This window comes from Gopherus flavomarginatus, chromosome 5, assembly GCF_025201925.1.
Source record: "Gopherus flavomarginatus isolate rGopFla2 chromosome 5, rGopFla2.mat.asm, whole genome shotgun sequence".
NCBI lineage: Eukaryota > Metazoa > Chordata > Testudines > Testudinidae > Gopherus > Gopherus flavomarginatus.
In genome coordinates, this window is record NC_066621.1 from 23,888,386 (window position 1) to 23,909,432 (window position 21,047).

The following is a 21,047-nucleotide window of genomic DNA, read 5'->3' on the forward strand; positions in this document are numbered from 1 at the left end:
AATGCTGGAGAACATTTGGGTTAGAGACAAGCCCGCCTCACAGTGGGTTTGATTTGTTTGGGTTTTTTGGATGAAATCAGGATTTTGGCTTCTTGTGATTGTGCAAGTATTTGTTGGGTTGGCTGGATGACCAATTTTCTGCCCATGTTTGCTGTTTAGTTTGATTAATGCTTCATGACCAGTCATCTAAGCCACGTGGTATTGTTTCTGCCCTCTGTTTGGATAGCTGGAACTGTTTAAACAAGAAAATAACAAGTAACAATTAAGGAAACTCTTGTTCAGTCATAAATTCCCTTGTTCTCATTTCCTTGTGGGTGTTCACTTGGAGGCCAGCCGCCCCCAAACAAAAAGCCATGTTGCAAAGACAAAAGGGATGAACACCGGTGAATTGACCAGCCATGTGGAGTTCAAACAAATGCTCCTGAGTGCTCCTTTGCAATAAGTGTCCTTTGGACTGAGCATTGAACTGAAACGAATGGTCCCAACTAAGTTTGGGACCCCATTAAACATAAGAACAGAGGGCATGGGGAGAAACAGACCAAATTTGGATGGAAAGCAGAGGGGGCCCTGTGCATGTGTAAACTGCAGTCATCGGCAGGCGGGATCGAACCTGGGACCTCTGGAGGCATGAGCCTCTGCCCTACGAACTAAAAGCCAACTAGCTGTAGAGCAAACTCATTAATCTCTCTCTAAGTGGTATCTGTGCCACTAGCTAGGACAGAACACCACACCCCAGAGGTGTGTGGGTTACACATGCTGTACTGGGCAGAACACCATTGTCCTATTTCTTCACTGTTTTTAGATGCACTCTTCGTTTTTGGAGCGTGTCAGTTCTGATAGGGCAACTTAGCTCCCTCCTGCAAAATGCAGAGCGATCTCGAGCGGGAAAGCAATGCCGGTAGGATTTCCAGCCAGGCAAGGTGAATCTCGGGGCAATGGGCCATAGCAACAGCCAGCAGCACAGCGCGCCTCTGGGATCTGCAGCGTGTCCCCAGCTCGCAGATTGTGTATGCATTTGTAGCACTCTGCCTCCCGTCGAGAGCTGATCATTTTAGCAGAAGTGTGCCGCTAGTCTGAGGCCGTGCGGGGAGCTTGAGAAAATACCACCCCTTAAGTACCCCCAGGAGGGTGCAGGAGGAATGTAGCGGCCAAAGCAGTGAAGAGGAAGGGGTAAGAAGTGGCCCCCAACCTATGTTAACCTCCAGCTCCTCATCATGGGGGTTACCCCATCTTAGACTGCCTGACATGCCTAGTGGGTGTTGGTAGGTGTGGGGGGTGGTCTGGCTCCCCTAGACTTCACCCCTGCAATCAGACTGGAGGCTGGGACCCCGCTCCAGCAAATGCTGGGTTTTATTTATTGTGCATCACTCAGCTGTGGTTGCTTGAGATTGTGGAGTGCACAATTCATGACTGACCCCTGCTGGGTGTTTCCTTGCAGCAGGTGTTGACATGCTTGATCCTGTCTATGCCATGGGAACAAGCTGGCTGTCAATGACACTGGCCAAAGGGAGCGGGTGTCATAACCGGTGCCAGAGATGGAGATGCAGCTTTTCCTCCTGCCAGCAGCCATCTTGCACTGGTGCTGCTGCAGCTGCCTGCTGCCCACCCGACGCTGTGCTCCTGCAGCACTGTTCATCTGCTGACCTGACTTTCTCTATCCTTCCCCTGCTGGGTATCTGGTCCTCCCCTCCTGCTGCCCTGGGTCCCTGCTGATTTTAGGCTCACCTGTTTGAAATTTCCAAGGGGGGTGGTTTTAAAGCTGCCTCCTGCAGGAGGAAATGCACCTTGTTCCCCCTACCTCATCTGCCCCTGTCATCCCACTGGCACCATATCCCCCCTCGTTCTGAGATTGGTGGCACACCCCTGATTGCACGTTCCATCACTCTGCTGCCACGACTGATGACTCTCAGCCAGAGGTGCTCGGTTTAGAATCATCTCCACCATCTACTGCTGCAGGGAGAAGGAAACCTACAGAGCTCTGGGGAGCTGTCAGCAGAGATGTCCCTGGAAGAAGAGTAGCCAGACAAATGGAAAGAGGAATTTGGATTTAAAAAGAAATGAAAACCCAGAGTCTTATAAAGCGGCCCAACTGCCTGCTCCAGAGGGGCTGTTTCTCATGGGGGCTTGCTCTGCCTTTTGGGTCCATTCTGAAACCCGACAGGAGGGATTAGCGAGAAGAGCACGTACACCTGATGGCAACGTCTGGACAAATCAGACCAGGTGCCAGTCCCTTATGTAATGTTCCAGTCCAGTTGTGATCTCTTGGCAGGGTGTCTGGTTACCAGCGGTTTATAGGTGCGGTAGCAGAATGCCATGTGTACTCTGGAACAGTCGTGTGTCAGTCTAATTAACGACTCTGCGGTTTGCGAGCTTTTACCTAAAGCAGATGGGCATTACGTCTGTTCCTCTGCCAGATGAAAGGAATCCAAGGGTTTCAAAGCAAGCAGGTGCTATAAATTATAATTACTGGGCTTACAGAAGGAGAGCGAGGGAAAGAGGGAAGGGAGCCACGATGGATTAAAAGATCAAGATAAACTCTTGGTTTTTCTCCCGCAAACGATAGTCAAACGTGACAGGAACGGCTGGGCCCTTCGGTAGCTTCTCTGCAGAGCCACATTGGGGAAGGGCGCTTCAGAGGCAGCCGGATGATTCCACAGGGGGAGTTGCCTTGGGTAGCTCGGCAGCAATTTGAGCTACCAGGAAGGGAGTCAGTGCTCCTCAGCACCGGCTGCTATTCAGTAATCTCCAGGGAGTCGCAGCCACTTCCCTTGTCTGGTTTTGAGTCCACGCACTCCTGGAAGCACCACTGGGCAGGCTCCCCCAAAGCAGCTGCTGCTGTTCAGCCCTGCCACAGCGGACTGCATGGTAGGACCTAACAGCCATGCGGAGCTCTGTCCAGCCAGAGCAGGTAGGGGCTTATACCTCACTAGGTCGATACCATCACAAATTGAACAAGGAGGGGAGAAGGGGCTATTTTAATCCCTGGCCACCTCTGAATCCTTTGGGTTGGAAGGGATTTCAAGCATTCCCTCTCCTGGCAGAGTGGCAGGATTGGTGTCACGATCCCTCTGCTACATGGGCAATGCAGTCTAATGGTGTGGGAGCCGGGGACTCAGAAGCAAGACCTCTTGGAGCTACTTTGCTCCCAGGCAGGGTATAAGGAATTCCCATTCAAGTCAGTCAGTGGTACTCACGCAGTCCCAATCCCTCTAGCATCTTGTAACACCCCTGTTATATCCTAGGACTGGGGAACAGGCACAGAGACAAAGTGATTTGCCAAGGGAACCGGTGGCAGCACTGGGATTTGAACCTAGGTCTTCTAGGTGCTCGTGTAACCCACACACCTCCTGGGTGTGGTGCTCTGTCTGACCTAGTGGCACCGAGACCACTTGAGAGAGAGATTAAAGAGTCTACTCCACTGCTTTAGCTAATAGCCACATCATCCCAGTAAAACACACAGACATGCTGAGGTACACGTAGGAGGCATTACACTAGGCTAGCACCTGAACCACCAGCCATCCTAGGCCGAGCTCTGCCATTCACTCTGTGTGGGACCCTGGGCAAGTTGCTTCACCCCTCTGCTCCTCACATGCCCCTCCTTTTAAAACAGGGATAAGTTCACACACACATGCACAGGGAGAGTGGGAATTTCATTACTTGTGTGTGACGTGCGTTGGGCATCTCAGATGAAAAGGCAAAGTTGTTGCCTATTATACCTGATGCATAGCATCAGGCTTAACCATGAACCTTTCCACCAAGGCCCTTCCCTACCCTGCCTTGGCTTCTTGTGCCGCTGCTGGACTTGACAACATTTAGCCTCGCACTCCACCTGAATGTCTTTCCTCCTGACATTACCAGATAGATCTCGCAGGGGGAAAGTGCCGCCGCATTAACCAAACTTGCTCGCTGTGGCCGCCATCTGACTTCCAACTGAAGTCACTGGAAAGGCTCCAGTTGTTTCAAGCCTCCTAGTCCATCTCATGCTTTGTCTCTGCTGATATTCAGAGCCTGCCTGAGGCTTTGAAAGACCCTCCAGCCCTGCCACATGCCCACATTTGGGTTATTTAAAGTAACTGAGCTTTTCTTGCCGACTCCCCAGGGAAAATCATGTCTACTGAAGATGAAGGAGGTTAGTATGGAAGGAGGAAGAAAGGGCAATGGACAAACCTTAGTGCAGGAAGGAATCATGCTAAACTGTTCTGCTGGTTGTGGGGCTGGATATATGTGGGGCTGGAGTACAGGTGTGTCATAGGCCAGCTTGCCCTTTACAGGGAGATGGGTCTCAGCCCCAGGTGGGAGAAATGAAGACCATGTGACCCAGTCAGGTCTCTACCTTCTCTAGCCCAGAGGCTGTGGGAGAAAGGGGAAGTGGTGGTGATGAATGGCTGCAGACAGGCTGTGATGGGTTGCTAAGCTAGCACATAATCCCCAGAGGGCTGTGAAACCCTGCACTAAAATGCTGAGTTTGCAGGTCATGGATGCCAGGTCTTAAAGGATGCAATCCCAGGAGGAGGGCTGTGAAACTCTGAACTTAAGGGTGGGTGAAAGGGAGCTCACTCTGGGAGCTGGGCTATGTTAAATAAACTAGACCCCAGGAGTGGGGAAGAGGAACCTTGTTTTAAAGAATTTTGCAGTGAGTGGATTATTTTTGGAAACCTCAGAGAAACTGAGGCAGAGTGCTGCAAGGCCACCCCTTGTCATGAGGGGGCGGGGTGGAGGCTGTGACCCCTTTAACAAGATGCCTCCAGGTTCTTAATTTCTGTCTGAGACACCCTCATATCCTGATATTCTTAGCAGGAACCCTTTGGAACCTGATGGATTCACAATAAAGACTCTTCCAGCCCCGGCCCCTTAGGGGAGATAATTATTTTTATATATATGGCTGGAGATTAAAACGCAAGGAATGACTTCTAGGAATTTGCAGGTATGTAGGCTTTGATGTAGGCAAAGGGGAAAATGCTCCCCCACCTGATCAAACTCTCACAAGCATATAAATTTTTATGACAGATAGAAGGGGGAAAAAATCATTTTGGAATTAGCATGGCCTGAAGAGCTCTTGTGAATTCTCTCCATTTTCATCTCTCACCTTTGATCTGTTTGAGATTTGACAGCTTGCCATTAAGGGAAGTATTGTTCCTTGTAAATCGCATTTGATGGAATACAGGTAAAAAGAAAAGTCACTTCCACTGAACGTTTACAGGATAGAAAGCTATGGAAGTAGAAGAGGCGTCTATAAAACAGGGATAATGTAACGTCAATTTACAACCTGCTGGCGCAGAATTTATCTTGTGACAAGGCTAGCTCTGTATTGTTCATGTGATTTATGGGCCATAAGGAGGGGTTGTGGAGCACAGTAGAAGGGGATTTGAGAAGAAGCTATTAAGTAGCCGAGGAACTGGGAATCTTGAGGGACTCGGATTTAGACAAAGCAACCATGAGTCCTTTCCTTCTGAGCCGTGTCCATTAGAGCAAGGGTCCTCAGGTTTTTCAGAGGGTGGACCGCATCTTAACAGAAATAATGCTTGGGTTGGAAAAGGCAAGTGCTCTCGCAGGTGGATCTCCTCCCACCAAAAGGCCCTTCTTCCACCAGTAGCTGATTTGGGAAAAGACTGAAGACCTATCTCATCTCTGAAGTCCTCTCCTGTCGCCAGCCCAGCAGCTGCCTTTTGGGGAGAAGCATGGCAGCGTTTGTGGGCTTATTCTCCTCTCCTTGCTTGCATAAGAATGTGTTTTTTCCATTGGGCATTTTCAGTGCATAATAGCACTTCTGTACCACAAAAGGGCACAAAACCAGGGGCAAGCCAGTGGGCCGAGTTTAAACACAAGAGGTCAACCTAGAATCTGAAGAATCACTTGGAACGGGCATGGGCAGAAGTGAATTCTCCAAGCCAGGGCTGGCCCCAGGCACCAGTGTTCCAAGCATGTGCACTTCTCAAGGGAAGGCATTCTGGCCCTTTGAGGGTGGCTCTTTTCAAGGGGCGGCATTCCTGTGTTTGTTTATTTTTTGCTTGGGGCAGCAAAAAACCTGGAGCTGGCTCTGCTGGGCCTAGACCAAATGGCGCCCCAGGCAAGGAGCATCTTCAGCGCCTCCCCCCCATTTGTTAAACTTTTGAATGCTATATTTTAATTGCATTTGTAGCCCATTTCACAACTTTGGTGCACAACTTGCATGCAGAATTTATCCCTTTCATATAAGACGACAAATTTGCACACAAGGATCTGTAAATCTGTATTTCTTCATGCCACATATAGGCAAATAAACAAATTGTTTCCTCTAAGCGTATAGAAACTTTTTAATTTTAAGAATAACTGAAATGTATTAACATCAAGAAATTGAACTGGTCACCAACATTGGGTGGACCAGTATTAAATAAAAGAATGTTAACCCTCGTCCTGTAGTTTGAAAGGTCGCTTTTCTCACCTTTGCGCTGGCGAACTGAAGCACAGCGTCAGAGAGATCCAAAGATTGGCTATTGGCATTTTCAAGCCATAAAATAGCAAACGATGTCAGTCTCTCGTTGGCCATCGTCGATCAAAGATATGTTTTAATGAGCCTGAGCTTCAGAAAGCTGCACTCACCACTCGCAACTGTGACCGGCAGCATGAGCAGAATCCGCAAAGCTACCCACACATCAGGAAAAGTGTCCTTCAGCTCTGCTTTGTGAATGAACTGGAGAACCTGGAGTGGAGAGTGCTTTGCATATTGCAAAATTTAACAGATGTTGTCCAATTCAACCTAGAGGGCTTTATCACTGACGTCCAAACGTTCCCCAAATGTCAGCGTCCGGTCAAGGTCCGTACAATTGTTCAAGAGTCTTTTCGTGGTGCTTCATTTGTCTGAATCTTTCTTCGATGGACACTTGAGCAACGTCAACTGCTCCCCTTGCCCAAAGCACATGATGGACCTGCTGATCTCTTACTGCTCCATCACACTGATGCTCTGTAGTTGGAAGAGAACTGGTCAAGCTTTGTTCCCTATAGCAGTCTGGGAGTCACCATGGACTGGAAGAATCAACTCGCCAGCCACTGATCCACACAGCACTTTGAGAGCCATGCCATATGCTGGACAGATGGCAGAATATAGTTGCAAATCAAGATACCAATGAATATTTTGCCTTTGCAAAGGCATCTTGCAGCAAAGCAGCTGCCTTTGTTCCGGCCCAGGGCCAGAGACTTGGAACCACTTTCAATCCAGCAGTTGGTGCAGGAGCTTTACACTGGCTGAGTTCCCATGCCTGGGGGAATCCCTAACTAGGCAGCTATGGCTACATTCTGACCTCGCTGTGCTACTCAGGAGGTGCAAGGTGCTGGAATCAGGACAGGAAATCCTTCCCTAAGTGAAGTGACCCTGGTCACACTGAGGGCTTGAAACAGAACCAAGAAGAAAACTCATCTCTCCTGAATGCCCTACAAAACCACTCTTCCCCTTAGTTAAGCTTCAGCCATGTCCTTATCTCGTCTAGATACTAAGAAAACAAAGACACTACACCACCTGGGTCTGCTGAAAACACCACCTAGAACTGCCTCTCCTCAGAATCCTGGTGTCACCGTAGCCCAAGGCATGTCACTGTCTCCCCGTGGGGTCTAAGATGCACACTGGGCACAAGGGAATGACAGAACACAGCCTCCTGGAATCCCACAAGAGAGCAATTATCCAGAACAGCCCTCTGGAACCCCTCAGAGAGACCAGATCCCTCCAGGGTGGTTTCTTCTGCAGCAGCTCGGGCCCAAAATTTCTCAAGCAATGGTACAAAAGGCTCCTGACAGAAAGAAGTGAAACAGCACAGGCACTTGGCCTTTGCCCACCATCAGCTGGTGAATCTAGAGCCATCTTTGCACTACACAGCGGTCTAATGTAAAAATTAAAGGGATCTGGGAATCAGAGGACGCCTTATCACACCAAAGTTGGCTTAACAATCCTCCCCAAGAAGAGAAAATTAGAAACTGAACAATGGCCTGTGAGATTGTGTAAAATCCTACAGGTCTAGAACCCAAGTCTGCAGAGCTTCTAGGTCACTAACTGCACCGTGTTGCAATTAGTTAGCACTCCATTACCCATGATTCTCTGTGTCCACAAACCGGGGGAAGTCCTGCCTCAAGGAGTCTGACAGGCAGCAGCCTTATGGCTCCCGATTGGCTCCCCACTCTATATAAACGCAAAGGGCATTCCAGGAAGTATTTAAGCAATAGTGTGGAATTTCTGTAGCTGTCACAACCATTCCTTCGCCTGGCTTGGACCTTGCCTCAATTTGGACTTTGCCTTTTGACCTGGAGCCTGACTTGAATTCTGACCCTTAGTATCCACCTTGGTCTGGAAGCTGATTATGAACTCCTCTGCTATTTCTGGCCTCAGGTTTGACCCTGCTCTGACCCTTGGTCGTGGCTGCCCTTGTTAGGGTCCTGACAGACTGCCACCATCAAGAGATGCTTTCTTAATCAGGAAGTGAGAAACCCCACGGAAGGTGAGATCCTACCCTCTTGTAGGGAGCAAATGACCAAGGACTCAAAGACTTAGGCATTCTTAGCTCCAGTTGGTGCTCACTCTGAATGACTGAGATTCAACTATGTGAAAGTTCATGGGAATCAAACTTCAAAGTAGCTCATGGAAACCAAATTTTGTATTTGCATTCACATGTAATTATTTGTACTGTAAAGTGCTCGCATGGTTCTTCAGTCTGAGAAGAGAAACAATACACATGGCTTAGCTGCCTAACTCAGCTCAGCTGCTTACAGAGAATAGTACACAGTCAAGACACAGAATTTTTAAAGAGGTGCAAGAAAAGTTGGTAATTTTTTCAAAATAAATAAATTGGTGTAAGTCACACGTGTCCTGCCAGCAGAAACGGAGGCTGTATTCACTGAATGCTTTGGACCACATGCTAAGCTGGGGTAGATCCACTAAAGTCAACAGAGATATGTCAGTTTACATCAGATGACAATCTGGCCTGGAATGTGGAAAGAATTTTTCACTTAGCTTGATCTAACAATCTCAAATTATGGTATCACCACAGGTACTTGCACTGCCCCATTCATCTTTGATGCTCCTTTTAAGCACTTGAGTCATTTCCTCTCTTCTAATTTCCCTGTTCTCATGAGCTTGTGATTATCTCGCTGGTTGTGCACTACATGAAGGAGCCTGCAGAAAAATTTAGTGTGCTATATTATGCCTAAAACTAAAGAGCAGGGGTGGATGGAAAATATGATGCTGGGGTATGTGCTACCTCATCTCGTCTAACCCTCTGTCATGCCCAACACAACTTCTTTGGGATTCACCAGCAGTGCTCCCAAGCATACTGGATTCTGCAGGATGCCACATGTTTTGGCTTAATTCAGCTGTTAGGTGTTGTTCCAGGGATGCGACAGAAAGAGACAACCCCTCACCCCCCACCCCCCCCCACACACAAAAGACCTGCTGGAACCTTACAAAGCTGTACCTAAGATGGTAGCCCAGAAATCTGACCCCACTGAAGTCAACTGGTGTTTTCCTATTGTTTTCATTGGGGCCACAACTTCAGCCCCTGAGTCCCGATGTCACTTGAGCTTTCATCCCAGGGCTGCAGTTTCCTTCCAATATAAGCAGCCTGGTGGCATGTCAAAGACTCAGCTTCATGTTGCTTCTCATCTGGACCATGGCAGGAGACAAGCACTGTAGCACTTGTCTGCAAGCACCGAAGCTCACAGACACAAAACTCAGATTGTAATCTCTTCCAGAAGAGGCCCGTAACTTCTTGCCTGTTTGCGTGGGGCCTAGAACACTGCCGGCACTAAACAAATAATAACACACACACACACATACACTCTAGAGTATGAGTTATAGGATATCTCCCAATATGTTTTCCATTGACCTTTATTAAGGGGACTCGTGACCCTTAACTCTCTCACTTAAGCACATGAGTATCCAGGACTTGTTACATTTCCCCTGGTGACTGAGAAGATTAATGATGGGTCCCAGATGTTACATATAGTAGATGTGTCAGTGCAACAGGGAAGATGGGTCCCAGATGTTACGTACAGTAGATGTGTCAGCACTCCTACAAACCTGATGAGCTACAGTGAGGATCCATCTAAAATGGGCTGAGGACGGCAGGTATAAAACTAATGATCTATATTCTAGTGTCATATCTAGGCAGCCCTCACTGTGGTAGTTGGGTACCAAGAGAGGAACCTAGATAGACAATGGGATCTGATTCTAGTCTCCCTTGGAGTGATACCTGTGTCACTCCACTGACTTCAGAAAGTTCCTCCTGATTGATGCTGGGGTAAGTGAGAGCTGGATCAGACCTGGGGGTAGAGGATGGGTATCAGAGGGATTACGTTGCCTCCCAGTGCAGGATGTAGGGCCTCACTCATTGCTCTGGTAGGAAAACAAGGTGTTTTTTATTTTTCCTAATGATGCCCATAAGCAAAGTGTTCAGAGGAACCGGACAATACCCGATCAGTCATTCTGAGAGCCTCTGGGAACCAACAAGTCATACTGCTAGCTACGTCCCTTTCCTCTATCAATGTCCTCTGGCTTGGCTCTATCACCTGAGTATCTGAGCACCTCACACTCGTATTGATCCTCCTACACCCTTGGGAAGTAGGACAGTGCCCTTACCCCATTGTTCACAGTGGGAATGGAAGCAGAGAGGGGCTAGGTGACTTGCCCAAGGTCACACAGGAAGCCCATGGAAGAGCAGGGACCTGACCCCAAGCCCTAGCCTAGTGTCCTTACTACTGGACCATCCTTCCTCATGCATGTCAGCATTACATAAATAGGTTGGCCCAGGGCCTCAGGTCTAGTGCAGCAGCTTTTCATTGCACCACAGGTAGATTATGGTGACCAAGGGAGGGTCGTCCCAGATCTAAGGGGCATGACTGAGAAGTCCCTGTGTCCCATGGGGCTAGTAGGAGCAAGCACAACTGCTCTGCCATAGCCATATGAGAGATGACCCACAGCACGGTACCTTGTAAGGGCCCAGGCTGATGGCCTGGGGCTCTTCTCCATTACTGCTGCACAAATCAGAAGCTCGGTCGCTGGAGACAATGGAGCGAGCGTGATGTGAATGGGGAGCAAGGCCATGCACCATCGCAGAGCATGGGGGTAAAGTCTGGCTCCTCCACGCTGTGACGGGTTTCACATCTAGAACAGCTTTTGCTGCACTGGACGTGTCGGGGGCAGGGCTGTCTTTATCATGGGTTTGGGCAGCACCCAGTGCTGTGACGCTACAGTGGTGAGCACAGTATAAGAACCTATGGAGAATAAGGGCCTTGATCCGGGCAGGGACCTCTAGGCATTGCTTTAGTGACTGACTGAGCCGGTCATAAGAGGGGCAGCTGTGCCAGATGTTTGGATTCCCAGAACCTCCATTAGCCGATCAGCCGCTTCTGTTCCTATTAGGATCCTGTATAGGGAGCTGGCTTGAGGAGTGCCTGGTTAGGATCTCATTGAAAGGCATCCAGAGGCCCCTGGCTCACTGCCAGTGACCTAACGCTACACAGCGGGCTCCAGGCCAGTTGATGTGGTGGCTCCTCTTAAGCTTGGATCCCTCGGTGGGCATGACTTGGTTGTTGTGTCGCCCTTCACTGTCCCTTTGGAAAGGAGGGGGAGCGGCCGGCTCAGGGGGCTGGTCCTGGACTGGGCCATCTTGTGTCTGTGGTGTGCGTTCAGTGGTGCTCAGTAGTGGCCAAAGGCTGCTACCATCTCAGGGCAGGTAACCAGACAGTCCCTTCCCCATAAGGTTCCTCCTTGCTCCCCTCCAGTCTTCTGTCATCTGTCCCCCTTTCTCTGTTTCCCATCCCCAAGGCCTCCCTCCATTAGCCTCTGTAAGGTCTCCCCCTTCTAAGGCTCTCCCAAGAGCCTCCTTCTCCTTGGGCCCAATCTCCTTTCCCAAGGGCCTTCCTCCTCCCAGGCACTCCCTCTCCAAACCCCACTCTCCCAGGCCTCCCCAGGCCCCGTACCCCCAACACCCATTTAATTGCCCCCTGGAGGGGGGGTAGAAGGAGATGTTGCTGCAGCTGGGCAGAGAGGAGGCCAGGGAGCTGGGGCTCCCCCCCTCCTCCCCGCAGCCAGCTCAGCCCAGGGCCGGCGCTACCATTTAGGCAGCCTAGGCAATCGCCTAGGGTGCCAGAATAATTGGTGGGCGCCGTTTTGCCGGGGGGGCGGCAGACGGCTCCGGTGGAGCTGCCGCAGTGGTGCCTGCAGAGGGTCTGCTGGTCCGCAGCTCCGGTGGAGCTGCCGCAGTCGTGCCTGCGGACAGTCGGCTGCTCGCGCGGCTCCGGTGGACCTCCCGCAGGCACCACTGCGGCAGCTCCACCGGAGCCGCGGGACCAGTACGCGGGGCGGCGAAATTGCCGTCCGCCTAGGACGCTCAAACCCCTAGCGCCGGTCCTGGCTCAACCACTACTGCCTGCGTAGGTTCCCCTTGCCACACTCCCAGCTCTGGTCTGAGCCAGGAAGGGAAGGGGCCAGGCAGCGAAGGGCTGAGCTAGTCCACCTGCAGCCTCCTGCTTGCCAAGCAAGGTAGAGAGTGGCCCCTCCTGGCAAGAAGCTGCGACTGCAACCATCGCCTGCTTGCCTTGGTCCATCTGACTGGTCTGCGAGTGGCACGGAGACAGGAGATGTGGCGGGGGGGGAAGGGGGCGGGAGTATTCCTGCTTAGGGCCCCCAATGGGCTAGCGCTGGCTCTGCAAGGAAAAGGTGAAAGCTTCTGCTGCCTCACACCCTGCACCCCTGCACCCTCTAACTCCCCTCCCCCTGCCAAAAGCAGGAGGTCACCACATCATTGCCCCCTGGGGGAGATGTGCCACCGTGCTCCTCTGTAACTAGTCACGGCTTTGCCAATGGCACCTGTTGCTATTGTTATATATCATTTGTATTACCGTAGCACTTAGGAGCCCCAGCCATGGACCTCATAGCATCAAGTGCTGTGCATTATATAGTAGGTATATTACAGTAGCACCTAGCAGCCCCAGCCATGGGCCAGGTCCCCATAGCGCCAGGTGCTGTACATTATATAGTAGGTATATTACAGTAACACCTACCAGCCCCAGCCATGGGCCAGGTCCCCATGGCGCCAGACATTGTACAGACACAGAACAAAGAGACACCGCCTGTCCCAAAGAGCATCAACCTGAGTCACTTCATCAGGGCAAAAGCCAGCACTCACAACCAGCTGGCCTCTAGGCTTTAGTAGTTCCAGAACCTTCATTCCAGCTTCAGCCCTCTCTGACCTGGGTTCCTGGAGGCAGAACTGGCCTAAGCTCCTGTACCAGCCCATGGGAAAGGACCAGTGTTGAGAGTCTGCCTGTTTCCCCTGGCTGAAGGCACTCCGCCCTTGAGTCTGTGCTTGCGCATTTGCGCCTGATTCTCCGAGGTGCTGAGCATCCCCAGCTCCCCTTCCTAAGCCAAGACCACATCAATACTAGAAAAAAAGGTTTTTATTATTGAAGCACCTAGGAAGCCAGTCATGGCCCACAACCTCATTGTGCTAGGTGCTGTACAACCACTGAACAGAGACGGACTCAGCCCCAATGAGCTTACAGGCTAGCACGTGTGCACTAGTGTGTTAAAATCCTTATGTAGACAGGGCATGTTGTCATTTTAACACATTAGTTAGGGAGCCTAGGGTTTACCTCCACCAGCCAATGTGTTACAACAACAACTTGCCTTGTCTGCAATAGGATTTTAACACATTATGAACACACCCTCTCCTAGTGGAGACAAGACATTGGAGGGTATCAGTGTTATGAGCTTTCAGTTCAGCACATTTCATGAGCACTACAAGCCTCTGCTCCCCCACTCCCACCCCAACAACACAACAGGTTAACGATGGTCAAATATTGCCACACCCAGCCTGGGCATTTGTCAGTAGCTCACATTCCTTCCTATCACAGGGAAATGCTCCTCTCTCCTTGTCCAATAAACTCGGGTGTTTGACAAATGCTGCGGTTCCCTGCAGAAACTCGGGGATCCATTCACTTCTTTGATCCCCCTCCTGAGCCATTCCTCCCAGTGTCTGTCTGTCTCCTGAGGCTTTTACAAGGGAGCATCTCCCTGTGCCAGGCTGTTTGCTGCACTGAGCAGCAGGTGTGAAGCCAAAGAGCCCCAGGGGAAGGACTTGATTGCAGTGTTCTGTGTCAGCAGTCTTTTAGCCGCGCCGCCATCCCAACTTGTGTTGTGGTTGCACAGTTCCGACCGGAGGGGTTTTGGAGGTGTCTGTGGCTGGGATAACAAAGCCCTTTTGTTTCCACCAAGGGCACCGAGTGTGGAGTTTAAGCCCCGGGTTGATTTCACTGCCTGAGCATCCTTCCACGGAGGATTTCCCTGAGCCGTCTGTGCCAAGAGCAGCACTCACTGCAGTTCAAACAGAGTCTGACAATCTTTTCCATTGGGTCCTGTTCAGCAGCCAATGGCCAGAGAATGTGTTTATGTCTGGGGCTCACAGGCCTTGCCCGGAAGTTTGCTAGAGCTGATTGGAAACTGGAAGCAGGATTAGGGGCCTCTTGCAGGTCTGATTTGTGGGCTGGCAAAGCTGCTGTGGCAGAGACTGAGCTGAGCCTCTGGAGAATTCTGGGACAAGCCTGCAAGACAGTTTTTCCCCTTTCCTCAAAATACACCAATTTCGCTCGACCATTATTACTGCACAACGCAGGCATCAGGAGCTCCCAGAAAGTCTATGGTGGGACAGGGAATTGGACCTGGGTCTCCCAAGTCCCACGTTAGCGCCCTGACCAGTGGGCCCTCCTCCAACCCATTCTGCTGGGGGCCCTTGAAGACTAATACTGGTGTGTACAGTATCCTAAGCCAATCAAGAGGAAGAATATGACCATGTGACCTAGCCTTACATTTGGTTGGCCGGTTGGAGCTTCAGTGTTTGCAGCTATCCAGAAAGGACTGGGTGTTTGCATGCGCACCACCATCAGGAGCTGGTTTGTAAACGCATGCGCCCGGATTGGAACCCAAGCTGGAGTGCAGTGCCTCTGAGCTGGGTGTCTTGCTCTGCCCTGGACCCATGGCCCAGGGTCCTCATTCATTATTTGCTGAGTAGTCCTCATTTCAAAGCTCCCACTGAAGCCAACAGGCCAGGTCCTGACTCAAGCAAAGCATCCGGGAGCTCTGACTGAGCAAAGCACTGAGGCTTTGGGCCCAAGACATTACTTAGTTATCGGAAAGGTTTTGTTGCAGTGATATCACCTCCTTCTTTTCTTACCACAGGGAACTTTTTTCCTATTACGGGAGAGTGGGTAACTCAACCGAACCTTCAAGATAAACTCAGATAAGAAGAGAGACAATTGCCTTTGAGGCACCAATTAGACATTTCTGGTGAGATCAGCTCCACGCAAGCTGAAGCAGATATGCACGCGGGTGCAAAGAGACAGCTTCATCACATGACCTAGCTCCTTGCCAGGAAGTGCAGTCTCAGATCGGAGCAAGGAGGCTGCCTCTTCCATGCTCTGCTTGTGCCATTCCCTGATCCTCAGACATAATAAGGGCAGCAGTACAGTGGTCTCCCTGGGCACTGCCGCCTTCCTTTCAGCCCATCTGCCGGGGAAATGCCAGCCTTGCAAGAGAAAATGCAGCATGCCCCACCTGGTTTTGGGATAGGATAAAGTGGGCAGGGCTCCAGCGTGACGCTGCTCATGATATTTTAGTGGCTTTCTCATTTTCCATAGATCAGAGGCAGTTTAATGTTCTCCATGCTCCTAAAAGCAGCAAAGAATCCTGTGGCACCTTATAGACTAACAGACGTTTTGGAGCATGAGCTTTCGTGGGTGAATACCCACTTCGTCAGATGCATCTGATGAAGTGGGTATTCACCCACGAAAGCTCATGCTCCAAAACATCTGTTAGTCTATAAGGTGCCACAGGATTCTTTGCTGCTTTTACAGATCCAGACTAACACAGCTACCCCTCTGATAATTGACTCCATGCTCCTAAAAAGTCTGTGACTCTGCATTCTGTCTGTGAGACGGTCCCGGCAGATTTATGCACTGCTTGTTAAATCTGCCTGTATCCTGCAGTGAGATATGAACTGGGGCAGACAGGCAGCAACCCTGCCAGCTGAGTTAATGGAGCGTCCCCCTGGCCTGCTCAGCTGGGGCGCTGATAGGCTTTCATGTACTGTGCAAACATCCGTTTGTTAGGACGGGTTTCTGAAGCCATCCAAGTCTCTGTGGGCTTGTCTACGTGAGAAACTTGCAGCAGTTCAGCATGAACATTAGGATGTCCCAGTGGTTACAGCACTCACTGGGAGTTGAGAGAGAGAGAGCGACAGAGAGAGACCCCCAGTCATGCTCCTGCTGTGTCACAGCCTTTCTAGGTGACCTTGGGTGAGTCACTTAGTCTCTCAAGCCTGGATCCGCAAAAGGGACTTAGGCTTTGTGACAAAAACCACAGGAACAATATTAAGATCCACAAAACCAAGTTAGGCACCAGGGCTCTCTATAGAATGAAGGTGGAGAAGCAGGCACCTTTGAATGTAGTAAACATGCGAGGTGCAGTGGGAGCTAGCCAATGGGAGATGTCAGTGAGAGTGCTAAGCCCTCCCCTGCTCTGAGCTTAGCACCAAAGTCCGGGCTGCAGGGAGGCACCTGGCTCTTCTTGTGGTTCACACACTGGGGGAAGACAGATATTCAGGCAGGTGCTCAGAGGCATCCACGCAAAATAGCTGTAGGGGAGAAGAGGAGGACCACCCTGATAACCTTCAGTGCAGGGTTTATGGCACTCTCACCTGGGAGGTGGCTGATCCTTGTTAAAACGCTTCCCCCTCCTCTGGCAGAGAGGGATTTGAACTGGGAGTCACCCAGGTCCCGAGTGCATGCCATAATCTTCAGCCCAGTGTTATCAGGGATGGGGAAGTTGGTGTGGAGTTGGGGCGGCCTCTGAACACACCTACTGGATTGAGCCCCACACGTGACCTAAGCATCCAAGCTCTTGTCTTTCCCAGTTTGTGAACTGCCCTAAGGCTTAGGTGGGAGATAGGCGCTCCGGCACCTAGATTGAGGTGCACTGCACATGCTCAGAGGCAGAAACATTTACTCCAAAAACATAAGCACTGAGCAGTTTTAGGTGTCTACAGGGTTAGGTGGTCACCAGCAGGAGTTTTGTGGAGCACAATGGTGCCTAAAAATGGTGCTGTGCCTCAGTTTCCCCCATACGATGAGGATAATAGCACTGCCCTACCTCCCAGCCATGTTGGAAGGACAAATACAGCAAAAATTGTGAGCTTTTCAGATCCTATGGCATTGGGGGCTATATGGGTGGATACGACAGAGAGGTTTAAGGTCAGACCTGGTCTGTATTAATATTGGTATAACAGGGCCAATGGTATGTCTACACTGCAGACAGAGGTCTGATTGCAGTATTGCAGACATACCTGAGCTAATTGTAATCTTGCTAGTGAATCTGCAACAGCTTGGAGTTCAGTGTGGGTGGGCCACCTGAGCACTCTTGTGCCACAGTGCCGCTGCTGTTGTTAGGCTAGACTCAAGACACGCTGCAGTCACACTTCCAGTTGCAGTGTAGACACATCCTCACACAGCCCCAGTGCAGGGGAGTAAAGGATAGCTGACCTGACCCCAAACTCTGAGACGCAAGCGCCCTGCTACTATGAACAGCTTGGGGGATAAATGGCTCTGGTTCTGCTGCATCAGTGATCTGCCTTACTTCTCCTTAATCGAGACAGAAATGTAAGCCCATTTGCTAGCTCTGTCTGTATCGATTTAGTGCCTGTTTTCCATAGCAGGGTAGCATCTGCAGCTGTCTCACCACCAACCATAGCTAGCAGCCAATCAGTGTTTCCCCGCAGTACCACTGAAAGGCAAAGGATGGTGAAATCCCCACGCACCGTGTTATCCAGGGCCAGTGCTTCCATTTAGGCCACCTAAGCAGTCACCTAGGGCACCAGGATTTGGGGGGGTGGCATTTTGCCTCCCTCGGCAGCAATTCGGCAGTGGGGGGTCCTTCTGCGCTCTGGGTCGGCGGCGACAATTCTGCGGCTGCTCCTTCACTCGCTCCGGGACCCGCCGCAGAAGTGCCCTGAAGACCAGGAGCGCGGAAGGACCCCCCCGCCGCAGAATTGCCGCCAACGACCGGGAGTGCGGAAGGACCCTCACCTAGGGCTCCAAAAACCCTGGCGCCACTTCTGGTTTTATCGTATGTAAAACTGGGCTTAACTCTGCCAGCCAAGGCTCACGTGCACAAGGACCTTTCAGATTAAATTAGTAGAGACTCCAATAGGAATCAGAGTCCTGTTGTGGTAGCAGCTGTCTACACACTGTAAGAGGCTGTCCCTGGCCCACAGAGTTTACAAACTACATAGTCAAATCAGGTTTATCATCCTCCTTCTACAAAGGCACTGCCCCAGGTCACACAGGAAGTCTGTGACTGAGGTGGAATTTGGAGCCAGATCTTCTGAGACTCAGCTCATTTCTTTAACCACAACACCATCCTCTGCTCAGGGTACTTCCCCTTATGTTCTGAGGGATAGTCCACCCTCTGTGTCAGTTCTTCCTTTCTTAAGGCTTAAAGTTAGAAGGGGACAAAAAAAATGTAAATTCTTTTTCCCTGGAAATTTTGAAAAATGTGTAGTCTTTTTAAACTTGCTGTGAAATTTCTTTTTCTATGAAAATGTAATGTGAAAAAGATTAGCTTTTGAAAAACATTTTCAATAAAGCAGTATGCTATGAGGTAAAAGAGATCTGGTTTCCAACTTCCACCCCCCAAGCAATAATATTTATCTTACTGAAAATGAAAACATACCAAAAAAATGACAGCTGTTTGTTTCCATTGTTTAGCCCCTCCTCCCCACCCACCCCACCCCCAAAACACAGACATTTTCAGCAAAACCACACAAAAATTTGTTTTGGTTAAAAAGCTAGTAATTGTCCAAAAATGTTTTGATGAAAAATTTTGACCAGGTTTTCTTAAACACAACGTGTGCTTCAGTAAGTTTTGGTGTCTTGATGTCTTGAAGAAAAAACAATGTGCCAAACTTTGCCCTGAATTATAGTCCATGTAACTGTGTTAACAGGGTATAAGACAGGGCAGAAATTTGTCCATAGTCATTTATCATATCGGTTCCTAGGCAGAAAGACACATCAAACTATCCTGCTTATTTCTTATGGGTAAAAGAGTTAATCTCATTGCAGCTAAGGTGAAGCTGGAGGATATCACTGATTTTTGGTAGATTTTTGCTGTTGGTAGAGTTTGTCGGAAGAATTTTGATGGAACAGTTTTCTGTTGGAAAAAACGATTTTGTCAGAATCTAAACATGTCACAGGAACATGTTGATTTCAACAAAATTTTTGACAGGAAAAAGTTGAAACAAATCATTTCGATCTCACTTTTCAACAAGGTTTGGTTTGACTATCACTTTGAGTCATTTCATTTTGACTTTAGTATCCAATTAAAAATTAAATTTAATGTTACATTATATTTACAGATAATATTCAGTAGAATACATATGTTCTACATTTTATATTATGATGTTTTGACATTATCAAAATGAAATGTTTGCACCTTATTGAAATGAAACAGTTTGATATTATTGAAAAAAAATCTTTGAATTATTCTGAATGGAAATCTTTCAGAATTTTTGTTCCTGGGGAAATTTGGAACAAAATCAAATTTCAAAGGCAGAATTTCTCATGGAACAGAATTTCCAGTTTCTGACCAGCTCCAGTCATTGGGTTTTCATGACTGTAAAGAGCAGTTGGACTAAGACCTGAACTCCTGTGACCCAGAGAGCATCTTCTGAGACATGGTCTGATGGATGCTCACCACCGATGGTCCCTCCCTCCTTGTCTTTGGTTTCCGAGTCAGGCATTCATATCTAATCCAGGACCCCAGGAATTCAGTCATTCCTGGCTGGCAGCTGTTCGGCACGTCTATATGAAATAAGATGATAGGTCTTAGTCCAGTTACATTGTTAGAAATACCATCAGAATTGGCAGTTGGCAACCTTGGGAGGGGCAAAGGTTTGAATGAGCTACACAAATGAACTACCCTCAAGGTCCCATAAGAGGTGCTGCTAGCACCTGTCCTGGGAAGTGCTTGGAACATTGCGCTGTGGCTTTCCCTTGCTTTAATTGCTTTTTACAGACCAGCTCCAGCTCCAGTGCTTTCAATTTCTCATGAGTCAGCAGCAAGAAACCCACTTAACTAACAATAGAGGCACATCATGCAACACTGGGTGAACCTCTTACTCATCCACACTGTTTCTTTCCCCCAGACGCCTGGATGCAAACCTGATTTCCGTGGTGCCCAAGAAGAGCTTTGAGGGACTGCCCTCCTTACGTCACTTGTGGCTGGATGATAATGCCCTGACAGAGATCCCTGTCCAAGCTCTCAATAATCTTCCAGCCCTGCAGGCCATGACGCTGGCTCTCAACCTGATCTGGCACATTCCTGACTACGCCTTCCAGAACCTCAGCAGCCTCGTTGTACTGTAAGCTGTCGACATTCACTGTACATTTATAGGCTGTTTGTATTTATGTGTGTGTGAGAATGAGCAATGCCACTCTCTAATGGCCAGGCCAAGACGATCCAGATAAAAGATCTACTATTGCTGCCACATAAAGAAGATCTCCTTTAGCTCAAATGGTAGAAACCAGTGTTTTGAATTGAGCTGATTTAAAAAATGCTAATTATTTGTCATATGAATTTTTTAAATTGTTTTTCTTTCTACATTTTCCACATTTTTTTCAGTGTTTCAATGAAAAACCACGACGTTTTCATTTTCTGAAAACTGGTTTGTGTAAAAATGTTCTAGTTTTGCAAACCGAAACCCCACATATTTTAATGAAAATGTGTACCAAAAAGTTTCTGGCTTTTCATTTAAAAAAAAATGGAAAATTTCTACCAAAGTTTCTGCAAAACTTTTCGTTTTTTGTCAAAAAGCCTTTTTTTGTTGGAAAGAAACTTTGACCAAAAACGTTCCTAACCACTCTGGGTTTGGGAGGTGACGTACAACAGTTCTGATCTCAGCACTGTGTGTGTGAGAGAGATGATATGATCAGTGGCTAGGGGGCTACTATTCTTTGTAATAATTCTAAACCTATTTGGT

General features: G+C 49.1%; 1 protein-coding gene across 1 annotated transcript in view; it reads left to right on the forward strand.

The window, feature by feature from the left end:
• Positions 1 to 21,047, forward strand: part of LGR6 (leucine rich repeat containing G protein-coupled receptor 6) — a 147,394-nt gene that overhangs the window by 48,791 nt on the left and 77,556 nt on the right. Inside the window, exon 4 of the mRNA XM_050953796.1 lies at positions 20,214 to 20,429. Within this exon, the coding sequence (XP_050809753.1) occupies positions 20,214 to 20,429 (216 nt within the window). The remainder of the gene's footprint in view (positions 1 to 20,213; positions 20,430 to 21,047) is intronic.